The sequence below is a fragment of the Chiroxiphia lanceolata genome, chromosome 10, assembly GCF_009829145.1.
Source record: "Chiroxiphia lanceolata isolate bChiLan1 chromosome 10, bChiLan1.pri, whole genome shotgun sequence".
Taxonomy (NCBI): Eukaryota; Metazoa; Chordata; class Aves; order Passeriformes; family Pipridae; genus Chiroxiphia; species Chiroxiphia lanceolata.
In genome coordinates, this window is record NC_045646.1 from 424,572 (window position 1) to 442,011 (window position 17,440).

Consider the following 17,440-nt stretch of genomic DNA (forward strand, 5'->3'; position numbering starts at 1 on the left):
TAAATGTGAGTTCTCAGCGAAGCATTAGTATTTCAGGTGTGAGATACTGGGGGTCTTTGTGTCTCCTTGTCTCTTCCTCTTTGAGAAAGCTGAAAAGGATCCCTTAACTTTGTTGCTGTGTGTAACTGTAAATATTGCTGATTTGGTGCAGATGTATCAAACTAGCAGCTGTCTGGTGATCTGAATAACTTGGGACAAACTGAAAGACACAATTCTTAAAGAGGCACAGTGCTTCAGTTTGCTGTGACTTATACTTGTTTTTCTCCCTGGCAATTATTAGGATCATGGTATTGTGGAACATATGGACATTGACTCAGGAAACACTGGTATTTTTGATGATGTAGAAAAGAGTGACTTTAAGGCAGATTTTGGTTCAGAATTTCCAGTAGGTTTGCCTTTGATTTTCTGCATGCCTGCCATGCCTTTGCTGCCTGTGGCTGCTGTTGTGTTGCCACTGAACATCCCTCCCTGCCCCAGCACCACCCTGCTCCTTCCCTCAGCAGCTGATGGCCTTTGGCATCATCTCTGTGTCTGTCAGTGCCTCGCCTCTGTTCTCTGCATTCTGCTGTGTGACAGTGTGCTGCTGCTGCTGCTGCCCTGTGCTGCTGCTGCTGCTGCCCTGTGCTGCCCTGCTCTCATCCTCCTGCAGGCACAGACACCCCTGCTCTCCCCCCTACCCCATCCCCAGTGTGCTGAGCACTGTGTGTTACAGGGAGGATGAAGAAATGTGCAGAGCTCCCCACTTGTTTGACATCAAGGATCCTCACTGATGCCATCTGCTTCTCAAGGGGTGGTTCTATGTTTTGGCTCTGTTTTCAAATCTGTTTCCCCCTCATTTTCCTTTCTGTTCTGCATGACTCTCAAATCTCCTGTTTCTTCCTTTGGATTTCCCCTTGTTTTGCATGGACTACCTAGACTTATCACTTGCAGGATATTGGGACCCTGTTTCTGCCTGATAATTGTCATGTTGGTGGTTTCAAGCACGTCCACGCCTTCCTACAGTGTCTCTTGTCACCTCCCACTTCCCCCGTCCCATTATTTTCCCTCAGTTGCTGGAACAGCTCATTGTGGTTTCTGTGTCACAGCAACAAGAGGAGTGTGCAGATTGCTCCAGATCAGAATGCTTTTTCCCTGACTGAATATCTCTAGGTTAAAACTTGTCTAATAACCACGGAGATGTGCACAGGGATATAATATGTACGTTTATCTTAAATCTCAGGCTTGAATGCAATTGCCTTGCTTTGTCTGCCTTTGAAAAACCTCAGATATTTGACAAGTAGCTGCAAGCAAGAGCAAATCCTATCTTTGTCTGCAGCTGCTGGATTTCAGAAGCTGGAGGTTACACTTACCTTACACCTTTGCTTTACATGTCTCAGATCTCTTCTCCAATACCTGGGGAGTCTCGTGAGAGTGTGACCCCTTCCTTGGAGCGAAGGATCTCAGTCCCGAGCGAGAAATCAGCCAAGAGGGAGAGGCTGAGAGAGCTGATTGTGCCATCCAACTATGACCTCCTTCGGCACCTGCAGTATGCCACACACTTCCCCATCCCCCTGGTGAGTGACCAGTGACCTTCCCCGTGCCCCTGGTGAGTGACCAGTGACCTTCCCCGTCCCCCTGGTGAGTGACCAGTGACCTTCCCCGTGCCCCTGGTGAGTGACCAGTGACCTTCCCCATCCCCCTGGTGAGTGACCAGTGACCTTCCCCATCCCCCTGGTGAGTGACCAGTGACCTTCCCCATCCCCCTGGTGAGTGACCAGTGACCTTCCCCATCCCCCTGGTGAGTGACCAGTGACCTTCCCCATCCCCCTGGTGAGTGACCAGTGCCACACACTTCCCCATCCCCCTGGTGAGTGACCAGTGACCTTCCCCATCCCCCTGGTGAGTGACCAGTGACCTTCCCCATCCCCCTGGTGAGTGACCAGTGACCTTCCCCGTGCCCCTGGTGAGTGACCAGTGCCACACACTTCCCCATCCCCCTGGTGAGTGACCAGTGCCACACACTTCCCCGTGCCCCTGGTGAGTGACCAGTGCCACACACTTCCCCGTGCCCCTGGTGAGTGACCAGTGCCACACACTTCCCCGTGCCCCTGGTGAGTGACCAGTGCCACACACTTCCCCGTGCCCCTGGTGAGTGACCAGTGCCACACACTTCCCCGTGCCCCTGGTGAGTGACCAGTGCCACACACTTCCCCGTGCCCCTGGTGAGTGACCAGTGCCACACACTTCCCCGTGCCCCTGGTGAGTGACCAGTGCCACACACTTCCCCGTGCCCCTGGTGAGTGACCAGTGCCACACACTTCCCCGTGCCCCTGGTGAGTGACCTGTGCTCGTGTGTCGTGGTGCTGCCTGATGGGACAGCAGAGCATTTTCAGGGAGGGAAGTGTGGTGGTCACTGGGGTTCAGGGACAGGCACCACAGTAGCCCACCATGACCCAGGCTCTAACAAAAGCTTGCTAAATAGAACATTTTATGCTGGAGTTGGGCAGATGAATGAACACTGAAATATCTGAAAGAAGTAGCTCTGAACTGTGTGACAGGAGGTATCTCTTCTTCCTGCCCACTTGGTGCTGCTTCCAGCGTGGATTTTTGGCTGCTGTGCTTGTCTGTAGGCTCATGAGAACTGGAGGAAGCCCCATGAGTAACACTCTAGATCCCAGCCCTCATGCAGATGGGTTCTCATGTTTTCTGCTGTGCTGGAAAAAGGCCCCAGACACTGAACAGGCCTCAAACTGGACTGTACGTACTTAAGAGTTATTATTATATTTAAACAACGACAACTTTTTAACAATATCAAATCCTTTCAGTCCATGAAGTGTCATGTGAGAGTATCATGTGATAATTCCAATTTTCTTTCCTTTAAATTTCTTAGCCCACAAAGTTTGGATTGTGACTTATTGCAGGAGAATTGTTATGAAAATACTGAGTGAACCATTTTGAATGCTTGCTTTGAGCAAAATATGAATCATGCTTTTTTTGCCCAAGGATTAGAAAAAAGATAACTTGGTTTTGTTTCTGAAATAGTTTTGATTTGCAGATGGAGCTAATCTAAGTAGCTGGATTTTGCCAGTGCAAATTGATTTTTAAATTTTCATTATTGATTATTGTGCATATGCATAAGTTTTGGAAGTAAATGTATATCAGAATATTAATAAACTTAGTTGCTGTTTTATAAATTTTTATGAACAGAAAACAAGCAAAGAGAACAAGCTGGATACTTATACTCTATCTTTGTTTTAAAAGTTGCTTGATTTTCTACAATAACATGTTAGGTTTTTTCATATTCATTGAAGCAGCAGCAAGGAGAGGCAATGGAACTTGGTAAGAAAAAGAAATTTATGTATAAAAACTGCAGGTATGATATAGGCAGATACAATAATTTTTAATCAGTGCAGTTTAAAATCCCTGTCTGGAGTAAATAATGCCCTCTGAGATGCTTTTGGGTTAATCATGTGTGTGAAAAAACTTTGCAACTGAAGAACTTCCATTCACTAATTTCTTCACTTGATTGCACCAAGTCATTTAATATAGTAAATACACAATATTTAACTTAGAAAAGGTGAGTTCAGGTGTTTGCCATAAATAATTCTAAAGTATGTTTGAGTCTGAACACGTATTGTTACACGTTGCTGATCCCTGGTGGGTCACCACTGCTCACTGAGCTGCTCTTGGAAGGCATTGCTGAAGGCTCTGTGAGCTCAGACCTCCTGTGTGAGTGTGGAACACAACCATGGGCATTTATTGATCAAGTATTTTCCTTCTGCTTGGGCTCACGAATCGTCAGGAGCGTTGTCACCCGTGGTGTCTGCACACACAGTCACCCAACAGCTGTCACTGCTGCTGGCAGGCTCAGGCTCACTCTGTCCCCATGTTTGAGAGCTGGGGCTGTGTATCTGCTGTTCACTGCTGCAGGTGGGCTCACTCTGTCCTCGTGTTTGAGAGTCAGGGCCATGTACCTGCTGTTCACTGCTGCAGGTGGGCTCACTCTGTCCTCGTGTTTGAGAGTCAGGGCCATGTACCTGCTGTTCACTGCTGTGCTGCAGCTCCACGTCTGTGAGCGCCTTTGTCTGCCTGGGGGCTGCAAACGCCTCTGTGAACTTCAGCCGGAAGGATTTGGAAAGGTGGTAATAGAGAATGGGGTCAAAGCAGAGGTTTGAGACTGCAAACAGCAGGGTGGACTCCTTGGCTTTGAAGAGGGCCCGTCTGAGGGGGCAGCTGGCCGTGGTGTCCCTCTGGCTCAGCGTGTAGGGGATGCGCACGGCGTGGTAGGGCACGAAGCAGAGCAGGTACGCGGCCGTCACCAGCAGGATGTGGGTCAGTGCCTTCCTCACGCTGCCGTAGCTCTCGCTGTACTTGTGGCGGTGGAGCTGTCTGACGACGAGGAAATTGGAAATCAGGATCACGGCTGAGAAATTCAGGAATATCGCTGTGCATATGAAATTAGTGAACACGTGCCAGTCTCTCCCAAACTTGGTTTTGAAGTCGATGCATCCCGCGCCGGGTCTTTCCTCGATGTGTTGTATGGGAATAGCCATGTTAGGCACGGTTATGAGGAGAACCATGAGCCACACGACCACCGACAGCGTCCTGGCAAACCCCGGCTCCTGGATGCGGTAGATCTTAGAGCTGTGCATCAACTGCAGGCAGCGATCCATGCTCACAAATCCCAAAAATATGATCGATAAATACATGTTCAGATAGATGAAACAGGCTGTAACTTGGCAGTGGAATATTCTCAGATTCCAGGACGCAATTCCTAAGTCAACAATAATCTTCATTGGCAAAGTCAAAGTTAACAAGAAATCTGCAGTGAGGAGGTTGATTAAGTAGATGCTCATAGGCTTGTGTTTCTGATGCTTCTGTGTGAATGCCCACAGTGCGAAAAAGCTTCCAATAATTCCCGTAAGAAAAATCAAGTAGTAAAAATAGGTAAAAGGTTCCATTTCTTCATAGATATGGCATTCTGAAATGTTGCTTGACATTGTAAACTCCTGTGTGAGTTGGCTTTTCTGACTTGAGGTATCAAGGACCTACGAAAAGAACCGAGAGGACATCAGTGACATCTGCCTTTCCTAAGAGACAGCAGTTATTCTCTTAGAGTTTTGTTTGATTAATTTCAAGAAAAAATCCAATTAGGAAGAAATATTTTTCTCGCTCTTCGTGCTGCTTCCCAGATACTCAGGAGGGCTTTGTTCTCATGTTGGAAGACTTAGGAATATATTAGGATTTGTTCCTGAGCCTTCTGAGCAGCTTTTCCACTAGAGCAGCCTTTCTGGGAGGGCTTGGTTCGACACCCTCCCTCAGCCAAGGTGCCAGGGAAAAAGGTTTGAATCTATTTAAGCATCTAGTTAATAATGCTAAAACTTCATAACTTTCTTTTTTTTAAGGATTGAAACTATGCCTATAAAAAAGTAATCTTTGTACCAGCCTTGTTCTATAAAAATGTGCTGGGAGTTCTGAGTGAATGCACTGGCAGACCAATATGTGCATATGTCTAATGGGTGAGCAAATGGTTCTGATCAGTCCTGAGGTTTGCACACTGCTCTCTCTTCCCACTTGAACAAATTAATCGTATGTTTTTATGAAACTTTTAGGAAAAGCACATTTTGAAATAAGCAGATAATAAGTAATGTTGCTCACTACCTTTGTAGGCTTCACTAGAAATTAAAGGGAAGAAAAGTAAAAAATATTGGTCCTATTTCAACTAAATATATGAGTCCATGACTGAGGGTCTTGTTTGTTTGCTACACTGCAGGCTGCTGCATAGAATGGCTGTGGGAAAAACTGTTCCTTTGAATTTCTTAGAATGAAAACCAATACATTTATGTCTTGAGTAGCATCAGAATGCAACACTTCTATTTCTTTATATTGTTTCTAATTTTAATACACGATATAAGAGAACTACTGCAACTGCACGTATAATTTCTGCTGTAAAATATGTATCCAGCTGTGCATAATTTGTAAAGCAAAATGATTGCAGATACTCCAGTGGTTTAAAAGGGGGAGGAAGCAGTTCACTCCTTGCAGTTGGCTTTCTGCAGGGCTCTGCTGTGCTGAGCACGGGTCTCTGGGTGGAATGGAGCGTGGTGTGTGTGGTGAGGTGAGGGCAGGCGCTGCTGGGCTCGCTGCTCCCCGGGCGCTGGAGTTCCTGCCCTGCCCTCGGTGCTGCCCGGCTCGTCCCGTCCTGTGCGGGGCGAGGAGCCCCCGGCAAACCGAGCCCGGAGGGGCTGCTGTGCTGGAGCCCCTGCGGGCACATCGTGGCTCTGCCCGGGGGACACTGGCACCGGCAGCCAGGCTGGTTCGCTGAGCCCGACCCGACCCCCGTGCGTTTGGCACAGCCGGGTCTCTGACTGTACATCCATGGGCATCGAAACAGGCTGAAACAGAGACTGAACCCACGTACCTGTCCCTGTGGCCTGCGCTCTCCTGGGCATCGGTCTGCAAAGGTCTGACGTGTCGCAGCGGCTGCTCCCCCAGCCCGATGGTGTGTGACCTTCTCCTCCGGCTGCCTCTGCGGGGATCGGAAAACGTGGCTGTGGTTTTTAAATGAGGCGACTGACGCAGTTAACCCCAGAGTTCAGATGGCTCAATCACGTGGAAGTTACCGAAAGAGTGGGACAGAAAGACGTAAGTGCTCACGGAACAGCCCAGGGCCCTCTCTTTCCTGTTCCTGGGCAGGGGCAGGCGAGGGCTGTGCCCCGATGCCCACCCTGCTGCCCACGGGGACTGATGGGTGGGGAATGGGCTGGGGAACAGCCGGGTCAGGCGTGGTGCCGGGCCAGTCTCGCAGATTTGTATGATTCCCATTAAGCTTTAGTGGAGGGCAGATGGTCAGAGGTGTTTGACCTGTCGGTGCCAGGGACAGGAGCTGTCCGGGGTGGAGGCCGGAGCTGTGGCCTGGCTGACCCCCTGGCATTGCCCTGTGCAGTGTGTCCTGCTGCTTTCAGGCCTGAAAGTTTAAATGTTTATCATGTGTTCACATATGTAAGGGTCATGAGATGTGTGGTTAGGTCAACCTCAGTGTGTGGACTTTCTTGTGTGGTTCCCAAAAGTTCATCAGCTCAGTCCCAGATCCCTGACCTGGGGCTGTGAGTGTGTGACATCAGTGGCTGTTTCTTTGCTTTTGTTTTTATAAATCTGAAACCCTGTTGCACCCTGCCCTCCCCCCCCTATATTTTACATTTAAAATCTGTCTGGAGTCAGGATTTTGCAATGTAGTTGGTCCTTGCTCATTGTGATATACCTGCATGAAATTCCAGGTTTTGGGAATCTTGTGAGTGTTTGCTTTAGAGTTCCACTCTAATTTGTGGATTTTAAGGCATGTAGGGATTCTGCTGATCTCAATTAATATTCTAAACCTTTGGACATTTACCAAGCACCATTAAAAATAAAAATGACACATTAGGGAAGTAGGGGAAATATTTTTATTTTTTTTGGTATGCCATGGGAAAAGGTCTGACACCATGCCGGGGGTGAGGGACTGACTGCGATACTGAAACTCTAACTGGTGGCACTGGGTTGTAGTTGAGAATCCACAGGAATTTACAACCCCTGTACCAGAGCTTTGGGAAGGAACAGATGAAGAAAATCTGGTTTTATGTTTAGTCATAAACTGAAAGTTCAGACCATATTTGTCAAAATGTTTGCAAAACGTCGTGATCCGGCATGATCCCCTGTCCAGTTGTGAGCAAACATGGGCTCATTTTATGGTGTTCTGTTTATGTAAAGCTGATCTTGCCATACTTGTAGGGGTTTTTTTTAAACCCAAACTGCAGCACTGTCAGTTGTTTCTGTCTCTGTATCTTTGTTGTTCTGCCCTTTTCAGTAGTCAGTTTACAACTCAGGAAACTTCCAGGTCGAAGCAGACAAAGTATGTGATAGTTGGGTAAACCTTTAGTGTGAAACGGTCTGCCCTTTCTGCAGAGGTGTTTTAGGAGGAGAACAGGCATGTGAATATGAGTTACTTGGGTGTGTGAGGAGCTGGCTTGGGGTGTCTGAGGCATGATGTGCTGGGAAAGATGTGAAAGGATTAATTTACCCAGTGCTGAAAAAAATTGGCTTCAGTTCATCCAGCAAAGTGAGGAGCAAGGTTGGGGAGATGGAGCAGGGGCTTGGTTTGACACTGGTGTTATTTGGGACTTGTCACTCACAGGGTGGGTTTGTAGCAGGAGCAGGGGCACAGGAGCGTTTCTTGACTAGTGAAGCTCTTGGAGGAGGAGTTTTTCCAAGTGAATTACATGTAGCATTCCTTTGAACAAGGGTGTTGGTCACCACCCTTTCCCCAGTGCCTGCATGTAGATTCTTGTTGTTCTAATATCAGTGATCTGCTGGGGTGAGGAAGCAACATAAATAATGTTTTCAAAGCTTGCAAAGCAATTAAAAAATCATTCAAATATATATTGGGGAAGAGTTTTTATCTGCCTATGCCAGTGATCTTTCACAGCCACAATTATGTAGATTTACGTAGGCAAATACCAAGCCCTGCCATGCAGGGAACTGAATGTTTTTGCCATAAATGACGAAAGATCTTCCACAAAGCACCAGATTCCCTTCCCCAGCAGGTTGGCACCCTTGCTTAGAGGGCAGAGCCTCCAGAATCTGTTTAATGGAGTTGGGGAGCTGTGAGAGAACCATGTAAATAATCTTTTATGTATTTTCTTAACAAACACAACCAGAACACAGCCTTGTCCTGTAGTCCCTGTGGGCAGGTTTGGGCTGGGGACCCCCAGCCCCTGCAGTCCAGTGAACACCCAGGCTGGGGTGCTGGGATCCAGGGATCCCTGGGTGCTGGTCCTCCCTGGGGTCCAGCTGGGACTGCTCTCCAGGCAAGTGAGAAACACGTGGAGGTGGATGTGCTTCACAAAGGTGTGTGTGAATCCAGCAGAGGTGTCCAGACCTTTAGCTGGAATACAATCCTGTGGGATGGTGGAATTCTGCTGCTGCAGACCAGTGGTCTCGGACCAAGAGAAGTTACCCCCGGTCTTGGAGAAGGTGCAAGGACCAGATGTCTGAAATTTTTTCACTCTTATCTGTTGGGACTAAAATGAAACACAGTGACAGAAGGGTGAAGCATGTGTTATTTCTCTTCCTGTAGTTTCTTTGTTAAGAAAAATGAAAGCATTCAGCCTCCAGAGCTGCTGCCCGAAAGCTTTAGTAGAGACTTTATGCCCTGGTGGGTTTTCCCTGTACAATGATAAAATCAATTAAAAAAAAAAGCTGCACTGAAAAATACAGTTATAAAAGATATTATATTTGTACAGAGCAGATTGGTGGCTTTCAGCTGTTACCTTGGTACAGACAGAAATACTTTATCACTGTGTCAAAAGCATGGGAAAACCAACAAACCATTCTTTCTGGATTTAAATGCACCTGGAGTTCCTAGACAGCTGTACCTGTGTGTTCACAGATGGCTCTGTGATGTTCTTGCTTCTTCCTGCACCAGCAGAGTTTCTGCAGGTTGGTGTGGAGGTGTTTGTGTTCAGGTTAGTTCAGAGAAGTCCTGAGGAAGACCGTGCAGTGTAACTGTGCTCTTTATAGAAGGATCCTCTTGAAACCCTTGCTTAGATTGAACATCACATCTTATAGAAATATTCTGACCCTTTTTGCCCAAGGGTGACAAATAGTTATGTTTAGTTCTTAATTTTATAGAATATGTCCCTTAAGAAAACTTCTGTATGTTTATATGTATATATATATATATAACCAAAGATATTTCAGGCTTTGTATGTATCTGTGAGGATTTGCTGTGTGGTTTTTTGATTTTCTTTTTAAATTTATTTTTTTATTTGTTTTCTTTCCCCTCCTCCCCCCAGTTGTTGGCACAGAATCCTTCCTTAAGCTGTACATTGCCACCAACCCTTTGCTCTGTGACCCAGGAGATACACGAGTGAGATTCCCAGCACAGTCTGGGTCCCCTTGGTTGGGCTGGTGGAGGCCAAGTCTGAGAGACTCGTGCTGACCATCCTCGTGCTGCCTCTGGGGGCTCTGCCTGCTCGAGGGGGAGCTGTTGGGTGTTCCCAGGGCTGTCAGGCTGCTTTGGTGGCTGTCGTGTGTCATGCCTGGCTTTGTGAGAAACAGCAGAAAATTGGTTTGGTTTTGGGTCTTTTGGATGATCCTTTCAGAGACCTATGGCCTGGAGCTCTAGAACATGCCATTCCAGGTACTCCTCTCTCTGTTTTGAAGATCCAGATGGGTTGTGTCACATCTTAAGGCAATCACAGCGTCAGTGAAACAGCACATAGTGAATACGTTGGCACATGCAATAATGGTTATATACAGAGAAAGAGCACTTGGTGTTTTGTGTTGAAACCTCTTTTGTTTGTTGTTGGTTCTCATCTGTTGTGTTTCTTTGGGACATTTGCATTGTGAATGACTTCCTGAAACGTGCACAATTGTACAGACCTGAAACTACAAGATGTTTATACTTTCCCGAAGTGTATTTGATCTTCTGGATTTAGAAATTTCAACCTCATTTGAAGCTTTCAGCTTGAGATGCAGTTTTTGATACAGCTTTTCTTTAAAGGGGAGGCAGAGGAAGAAATAAATAATGGGGTCAAGGCAGATGTTTGCAGCAGACAGCACCAGAGTGAACTCCTTGGCATAGTACAGTGATTTTTGGGACTGGCAGGTGAACTGGGAGCTGGTCTGGCTCAGGGTGTATGGGGTCCTGCAGAGGTGGTAGGGCACAAAGCAAATGACAAACACAAACATGATGCTGAATATATTCCGGCTGGTTTTTCTCTTGGCCGTGTCTGAGCTCCTTCGGAATTTTTTGTAAGAGCTGTATATTTTTTTGGATATAGCAGTGTAAAATATGATTAGCAGAATAAAAACAACCCAGAAAATCCCTGTGCAAATATAAGTTGTTGCTGTGTGCCACTGTCTGCCAAGCTCACTTTTAAGACCTATACATTTTCTGGAATAATTGTCTTTAGTGATTTCATTAGTTAAAATCATATTTGGAAATGATATAAGCATTAACAACAGCCATATGATTATAGAGACCACCTTGCTGTAGTTCACTGTGTGAACAAAGGAGGTGAACAAAGGTTTTACAATTTTGTAGTATCTGTCAAACCCTATGAGGCCGAAAAAGGTGATCCCGATGTACATGTTCATGTAGAACACGACTGCAGAGTATCTGCACACAAACAGGTTGAGCTCCGGGGGGGCAATCTCTGAATCAGCCAGGATTTTGAAAGGAAACGTCAGGCTCATGAGGAGATCGGCCACGGCGATGTTTTTGAGATAGACAATAAAACTCTTTGTGCTGGAAACGTGCAGGAAGAGCCAGGCTGCCAGGGCGTTCAGCGAGAGCCCCGTGAGGAAGATGAAGGAGTAGAGCAGTGGAATGACTGTCGTGGTCACTGCTGTGCGGGGGCTGCAGTTGTGTCCCGAGGAGTTTGTGCTGGTGTTGAACATCCTACAGTGCCTTCGTTCCTAGAAGCAGAGAAACAGTATCTCAGTAGGACAGAGTGATGCTGAGCTTTCTGTTAATTACTGTAAGTTTTCTACTCTTGCTTCCAAATAAACGTGGCCTGCCTCTCAGAAATGACCACGATCCCACACCACGGCTCCCAGCAGTGGGGCAGAGTATTTTTCCAAGTGGTGCCATTTCACTCAGTGTCTGGTGATGTTCAAGGGCATGCTGCTGCTTTGAACAGAGAATCCATTTGCTTCTGGGCATGAGTCCAATTTGGGGTGATACTGCTGAAATTAGAAGGACCTCCTGAAAAGGCACCAATAGCAAATGGCATTTTTTATTTAAATAGTAATACACTGTGTTTAGAAACTATTCTTTCTGCTGTGTCCCTGTTCATTTCCTCTTGCCAGACTGTCTCAGCAGGATCCTCTCTCTGCATGTGATGTGTTTAGAACTTGTTCCTGCTCTGTAGGGTTTTCTCAAGTGAAGAACCCGCAGGTGGGTCTTTCTGTGCTTGGATTTGGAAGCAGATATTAAATGGCTTAGGAAGTTCATTAAGTATGTTTTGTGCTGAGATTATTTCAGAACTGTGTCATTAGAGATGTGGATATTAAGTCTTTGTAAAGTGTGTTGTGTCTGTGCAGCATGGAGGACACCCCAGGCAAATTTTACATTTGATACCAGCACATTTAGCAACTGTGTTGTTGAGAGGGAGCCACAGTCCCAGCCAGACTCTGCACATCTTTCCGTATCATTGCAAGTCCTTACCTTTTCTGCCTTGCCTGCTGTGGAGCTTTGCTAAGGGTCTAGAGCACTGTCCATTCTTGGGCATGAGGCCTCTGCTCTTGCTGTGAGTCCTGTGGGAGAGATAGGAAGATAGTCTTTTATTGTGACACGGGACAGTGTGACCCCGCGGTGCTGAGGGGCTCCTGCAGTGCAACACTTGCCTAGACCACCTCAGAATCAGCACTCAGCCAAGGCTTCAGACCTGTCAGGACGTGGGAGCTGTTGAGGGCAGAGCCATGGAGCTCATGAGGTTGAGGTCATACCCAAGGCTGGAGGCTCCTGTGGCCCCTGCTGTGCATTGCAACAGTTACGTTCATGATCAGTGTTACCTGCTCTCTTTGTCACCTCTTGTCACGCACTTGGCTCTTTCTGGAAGGCCTTGTCCTGTTGCTGTGGGTGGTTCAGGGGGGCAGGGAGCACTCTCCCATCACTGGCCTGTCCCTGTTAGCCCACAGGGTGGCTCCTGTGGCTGCTGCTGGTGTGAGGCAGAGGGCACACGTTAGTGCCAGCTTTTGGGATGGGTGTCACAAACAGCCTTCTGTACTCGAGCAGCAGTTCTTGGCCCAGAACGCCTGGGCCAGCATGAAGTGTACTGATTTGTGTAAATGATGTCAACTCGTTGTGCGAACCAGCAAACTTGATTCACTGGATGAACAAGATTGATTTGGTAAAATATAGAAAAGCTTTGAACTTCCTCAGCTTGCAAATGGTGATGTCTTGGCAAAACACACAAAAAGGGAAGTTGCATAAACCATTAGAAGTGCTCGGTCCCCTCTGAGGTCAGACTCTTGCGCTGTCCCCTGACTGTCCCCAGTAGCATTAAGGCAATTCTTGAACTTGGCTGTCAATTTTCAAAGTTCATGGCTGATTTACTGAATGTAAGAATAATCTTTACAAGTCATGTTTCTTTTATTTTCCCTGAATTTACCAAAGATTCTGTAGTACCAAGTGCACATCTGAGCTATTTTTGGAAATGAATGCAGTTGCTTGATAAATAAATAAGCAATGTGATTACTGGGTCAGGAACTGGTGACAGTGGTGAATGTCACCAGAAATCTTTTTTGAACTGCGAAATGGAGTTAATCAGGGCAGATGATCGTGCCTGATGGTACCTCTGATGTTAGGAGGAAGCTAGAGATGGAGGAAGCACAACACACACCGCAGCTATTGCAAATTGTGCTGAGTGTGCTAAAAGAAGAACCTTGGTTTAAGATTTTCTCTCTAGTGTGGTGGGAATGCCGGTACTGGGCAGACTTGCAGTGCTGGCCATGCTGGTGCAATGCAGTGAGAAGGCTGCTGTGGGTCTCCCTGGGGGTCTCAGAAGGGGCAAGGCTCAGGAGCACAGGCAGGGCCAGGGAGCTGTGCTGAGCTGTGGGCGCTGTCCCTGCTCCCACGTGCCTGGCTGGGTGTCTGGGGCTGGCTGAGGGGAACCCTCTCCCCCAGGTACTGGGACACTTCTCAGTCTGTGCTTACTCAGGGCTGCTCTGACCCTTCTCTGCATCCCCACAGAGGAGCCCTGCCTGGCAGCCTGTGGGGTGGGTGCCAGGTGGAGCCGCTCAGGGTCCCCGGCTGGAATTGCTCATCTCTGGAAGGCAGTGCTTGTGGTGACTGTGGAGATATGTTGGTAGATTTAACATGTTGCAAGTTTGCCAAGAGACTAACATTTTGTTATTTACTGCTCTTATTATGTCATTTGTCATGGGACAATGTCTGGGTTTTAATATTTAAGAGAATAAAGGTATGCAAAATACACTGTTGGCTATTTTAGTGCCTGAAAATGGTGTGTTGGGTGGTAGTTGTTCTTGTTTGTCACAGAATGTAGTGGAGAGAAATGAGATGAAGAGTGGAATTAGGATGATGAAGGATGAATTAGGATGAAGAAATAAAGTCGAGTTCCCACTGCAGGAAGCAGTAAGGGAGTAACTGCACTGGCGCCAGACGTGGTGCTGGTGCTCCCTTTCTGGCTCTGGGGAGGGGGGTCAGTCAGTGCAGTGTAACCTCTGCAGTGTCTCAGTTCCTCACTGCTGTGCCTTCCAGACCCCTCAGGGCTGGTGTGTAAGGACAGAGGGCCGAGCGAGCCGTGTCTCTCCTCAGCTGCTCCTTGGGGTGCTGGTGAGGACCGTGTCCCCTCTGACAGCAGCTGAGAATGGATGTGTGTCCTGGGAATGGCACTGTGGCTGTGGCCCTGTGAGCCTGGTGACACTGTGGGTGTGTCCTGTCTGCAGCTGCGGTTAGTAAGGGGAAGAGCAGAAGTGTGAACAACTCTATACACATTAACAGATCACTTTGAATCCAAAAAGGCAAAATCCAGGATGCTGTAGTGAGGAGGCAGCAGTCGGTGACCACAGGTATTGCATTGGCTGGATCAGAGGGGATGTTCTCTTGGCACATGCTCTGAAGGACATGGCAGGAGAGCCAGCAGGTGCACAGAGCAGAGCTGTGTGTACAGGTGCACAGGGAGCAGTGTGTACAGGTGCACAGGGAGCAGTGTGTACAGGTGCACAGGGAGCAGTGTGTACAGGTGCAGGGAGCAGTGTGTACAGGTGCACAGGGAGCAGTGTGTATAGGTGCACAGGGAGCAGTGTGTACAGGTGCAAGGAGCAGTGCAGATCTATAAGTGCACAGAGCAGTGTGTACAGGTACAGGGAGCAGTGCAGATAAGGGGGTGTATTTCCTGTTAAAGCTCTCAAGGGCAGCACGGGCTCCTTTGGCCACAGCGTCTGGACACCTCAAGGGCAGAATTGTATTTCTGTCTTGCAAAACCCACCAGTAATTGTTTCATTTCTCCTTACTCTCTAGCAGTCCCTGTGCTCTCTTGAAATCTGAAATTCAACAGCTTCATTTTTCTGATAAGCTAAATTTTTCAATCCCTTTTTGTTTCTGATTTTTAGATGAGGGTCTGCATTATTCTGACCCCATAAGCTTTTAGCATTAAAAGGTTACACTGTGAAGTCTCTGTGCAAACCCTGATACTCACATGGAAACTCGGACAATGCTTTGAGCTCTTTGCAGGTAGTATCATTTTCAGATCTAGCTTAAATATTATTTTTTTTTTTAATTAAGCCTCAGAATTTCCCCATGGAGATCCATCCTATCTCCAAACTACCGTGTCAGAGTGGTGGATACGAGGGGAAATGTTAGGATCAGATAAGAACAGTTTAAGAACTGAAATATAATGACAAAAAGATTGCAATGAAAAGAAGAATAATAACCAAGAGAGATAAATAAACCCCAGGAAAAACAAGTGGTGGGTCAGCTGTCCTGGCAGTGCCCACCCCAGCTCCTTATGCCCCTCTGTGGTGGCAGGGCATGAGAAGCAGGAAGGTCCTTGACTTGGTGCAAGCCCTGCTCAGCAACAGCTAAACCATCAGGATTGTTCTCATCCCAAACCCAAACACGGCTGTGTACCAGCTACCAGGAGAAAATTCACTCTTCCCTAGCTAAAATCAGGGCACTAGGTCAATAAAACATTAATAATCAGTAATTTTGTTGTCCTAAAACTAGATTTTTTAAAAGTAGTAAAATGTGTTTCAAATAAAGAAATTGTTCCCTTTAATATTCTATTTTAATGGTAAAATTTGTCATTTAAGTATTTTACTTTAAATTCTATTTCTGATGTTTTAAACTATGAGTTTTATACAGTTACATTTCCTCAGTCGTAAATTAAAACAAAAGTAGTTGCTAAGAAAAGATATTTTTCTTAAGACAGAGAAGAGGAATCCTTGCCTGTGTGTCCTCCATCTGTGCTGGCTCAGCCTCACAGGTGTGGAGCAGTTTCTGTACAGGTTTCTGTAGTTAGTTACAACTGCTGCTTTGGGCTCTGAGTTGTTAGTGGTTTGCAGGAAGTATGGATGTTCAGCTTATTTGCCAGTTTAAAAAATAAAGTCGCGGTGGCAGTTAATCGAGAACGTTGGCGGGGGCAGGAGCAGGTGATGGAAGGCAACGTCTCACCTGGACAGAAGTGCGGGATGGCGCCTGTGGTTCCTCCTCAGCTGCGACACACGGACAGACGGACAGGACGAGCCCTTCGCAGCTGCCCTGGCACGGCAAAGGGCCGGGAAGCTGCAGCCTGGGAATGTCAGGTGGTCCCGGTCCTGGTCCCGGTCCGGCCCCGCGCCCCGTGCGCGCTCCCGGCGGAGGCTGTGCCGGGGATCTGCGCTCCCGCCCCGGGGGGACTGGGGGCAGATCGGCGCTCCCCGCCCGGGCGGGGGATTTCAGAGCAGGAAGGGGAAGGGCTGGGGGGCCGTGCCCTGCCCTGCCCTGCCCTGCCCTGCCCGGCTGGTACCGGGCTCCGGGAGCTGCCGCTGCCCGGGGCCGGTCCGGGACAGGGGCACTGAGCAGCGGCCGGGAGGGACACAAGTGCAGCTGGCACAGACAGCAGTGAGCGTCCCAACTGCACGGCTGGAGTTTGCTTTTCCTAAACTGTTCCCAGGGCTGGCTGCGACCTTTGCTGTGACGCATCCTGCCCCGGGACTGCTGCTCCGTGCATGGGAGGGCTCTGAACTGGAGCCACGGGCTTGCGTCGTGCCTGCCCAGGGCGTGCTCAGACTGGGAGATGGATTCGGGGGATACCTGATGGGTCTTTGGTGTTTGGCTGCTTTTTTTTCTCTCTCTTTTTTTTTTTTTTTTGTCCTGTTCTTTTCTTTTAATCCTACTCACCTGCCTGGCTTCCTCCTTTTCTATTCCTCCCATAGGTTTACTGGAAGGCTTTGAAATCAAGCACAGAATTAGTGAAAATGTGTGGTAATAGAAAAGCTAATATCTTTGTGAATGTGGGAAAGGAGTATGTTCTGAGAGGGAGCTGAGGTTGAGGGAGAGAAATTGAAATTTAAATGTTTATTTTAAAATAAATGAAATATGTAAGTTGTGTATCTTAGAGCTGATAAACATCTAGAGCATGGCTTGAGCTCTGCTTGACAGTGTGTTACCCAAACCCTCCAGTAAATATACAATTCCTCATGGGCATTCCTTTTGTGAGGGTTTATCCATATACAAGGAGGGCTCAAAGGCACAGAGAAATGACTGTACCTTCTGTGATGTGTTGATGTCATGTGAATGTCCTTCCCTCGGGGTCGGGGCCTGTCAGCCTGAACCTCCAGTTCCTTCCTTCCCCCCCAGTTTCATTGACTCTCTCTCAGTGCAATGGGGATATCTTGAGAGGTAAAATTGTCTGTACATTTTTGTGAGCACTCTTGCCCCTCTCTCATTTCTGAGACTCCCAGCTCGAGCTGTAGT

At 47.6% G+C, this 17,440-nt stretch overlaps 3 protein-coding genes across 6 annotated transcripts in view; 1 reads left to right on the forward strand and 2 right to left on the reverse strand.

The window, feature by feature from the left end:
* Nucleotides 1-17,440, forward strand: part of MED12L (mediator complex subunit 12L) — a 101,667-nt gene that overhangs the window by 23,850 nt on the left and 60,377 nt on the right. The window contains exons 14-15 of the mRNA XM_032697822.1: nucleotides 281-385; nucleotides 1,377-1,553. Coding sequence (XP_032553713.1) covers nucleotides 281-385; nucleotides 1,377-1,553 — 282 coding nt within the window. The remainder of the gene's footprint in view (nucleotides 1-280; nucleotides 386-1,376; nucleotides 1,554-17,440) is intronic.
* GPR171 (G protein-coupled receptor 171) lies at nucleotides 2,975-6,507 on the reverse strand. 4 transcript variants are annotated; one of them, XM_032697828.1, is made up of 3 exons: nucleotides 6,401-6,507; nucleotides 4,017-5,027; nucleotides 2,975-3,890 (listed from the first exon to the last, which is right to left on the reverse strand). In XM_032697828.1, the coding sequence occupies exons 2-3, from the start codon at nucleotides 4,977-4,979 to the stop codon at nucleotides 3,768-3,770; spliced, it is 1,086 nt and encodes a 361-aa protein (XP_032553719.1). In that variant the 5' UTR covers nucleotides 4,980-5,027; nucleotides 6,401-6,507; the 3' UTR covers nucleotides 2,975-3,767. The 4 variants fall into 4 exon arrangements, with proteins under 4 accessions (XP_032553719.1, XP_032553716.1, XP_032553718.1 ...); XM_032697825.1 differs by having other exon boundaries at nucleotides 2,975-3,953; XM_032697827.1 differs by having other exon boundaries at nucleotides 3,954-5,027.
* P2RY14 (purinergic receptor P2Y14) lies at nucleotides 9,239-16,271 on the reverse strand. Its single transcript, XM_032697834.1, has 3 exons — nucleotides 16,157-16,271; nucleotides 12,188-12,276; nucleotides 9,239-11,436 (listed from the first exon to the last, which is right to left on the reverse strand). Exon 3 carries the CDS (start codon nucleotides 11,416-11,418, stop codon nucleotides 10,405-10,407), a length of 1,014 nt encoding a protein of 337 aa, XP_032553725.1. The 5' UTR covers nucleotides 11,419-11,436; nucleotides 12,188-12,276; nucleotides 16,157-16,271; the 3' UTR covers nucleotides 9,239-10,404.

What these genes read in the sequence shown, in the direction of transcription:
- GPR171 (XM_032697824.1), bottom strand. Translation starts at nt 4,979, where the DNA reads ATGTCAAGCAACATTTCAGAATGCCATATCTATGAAGAAATGGAACCT.
- P2RY14 (XM_032697834.1), bottom strand. Translation starts at nt 11,418, where the DNA reads ATGTTCAACACCAGCACAAACTCCTCGGGACACAACTGCAGCCCCCGC.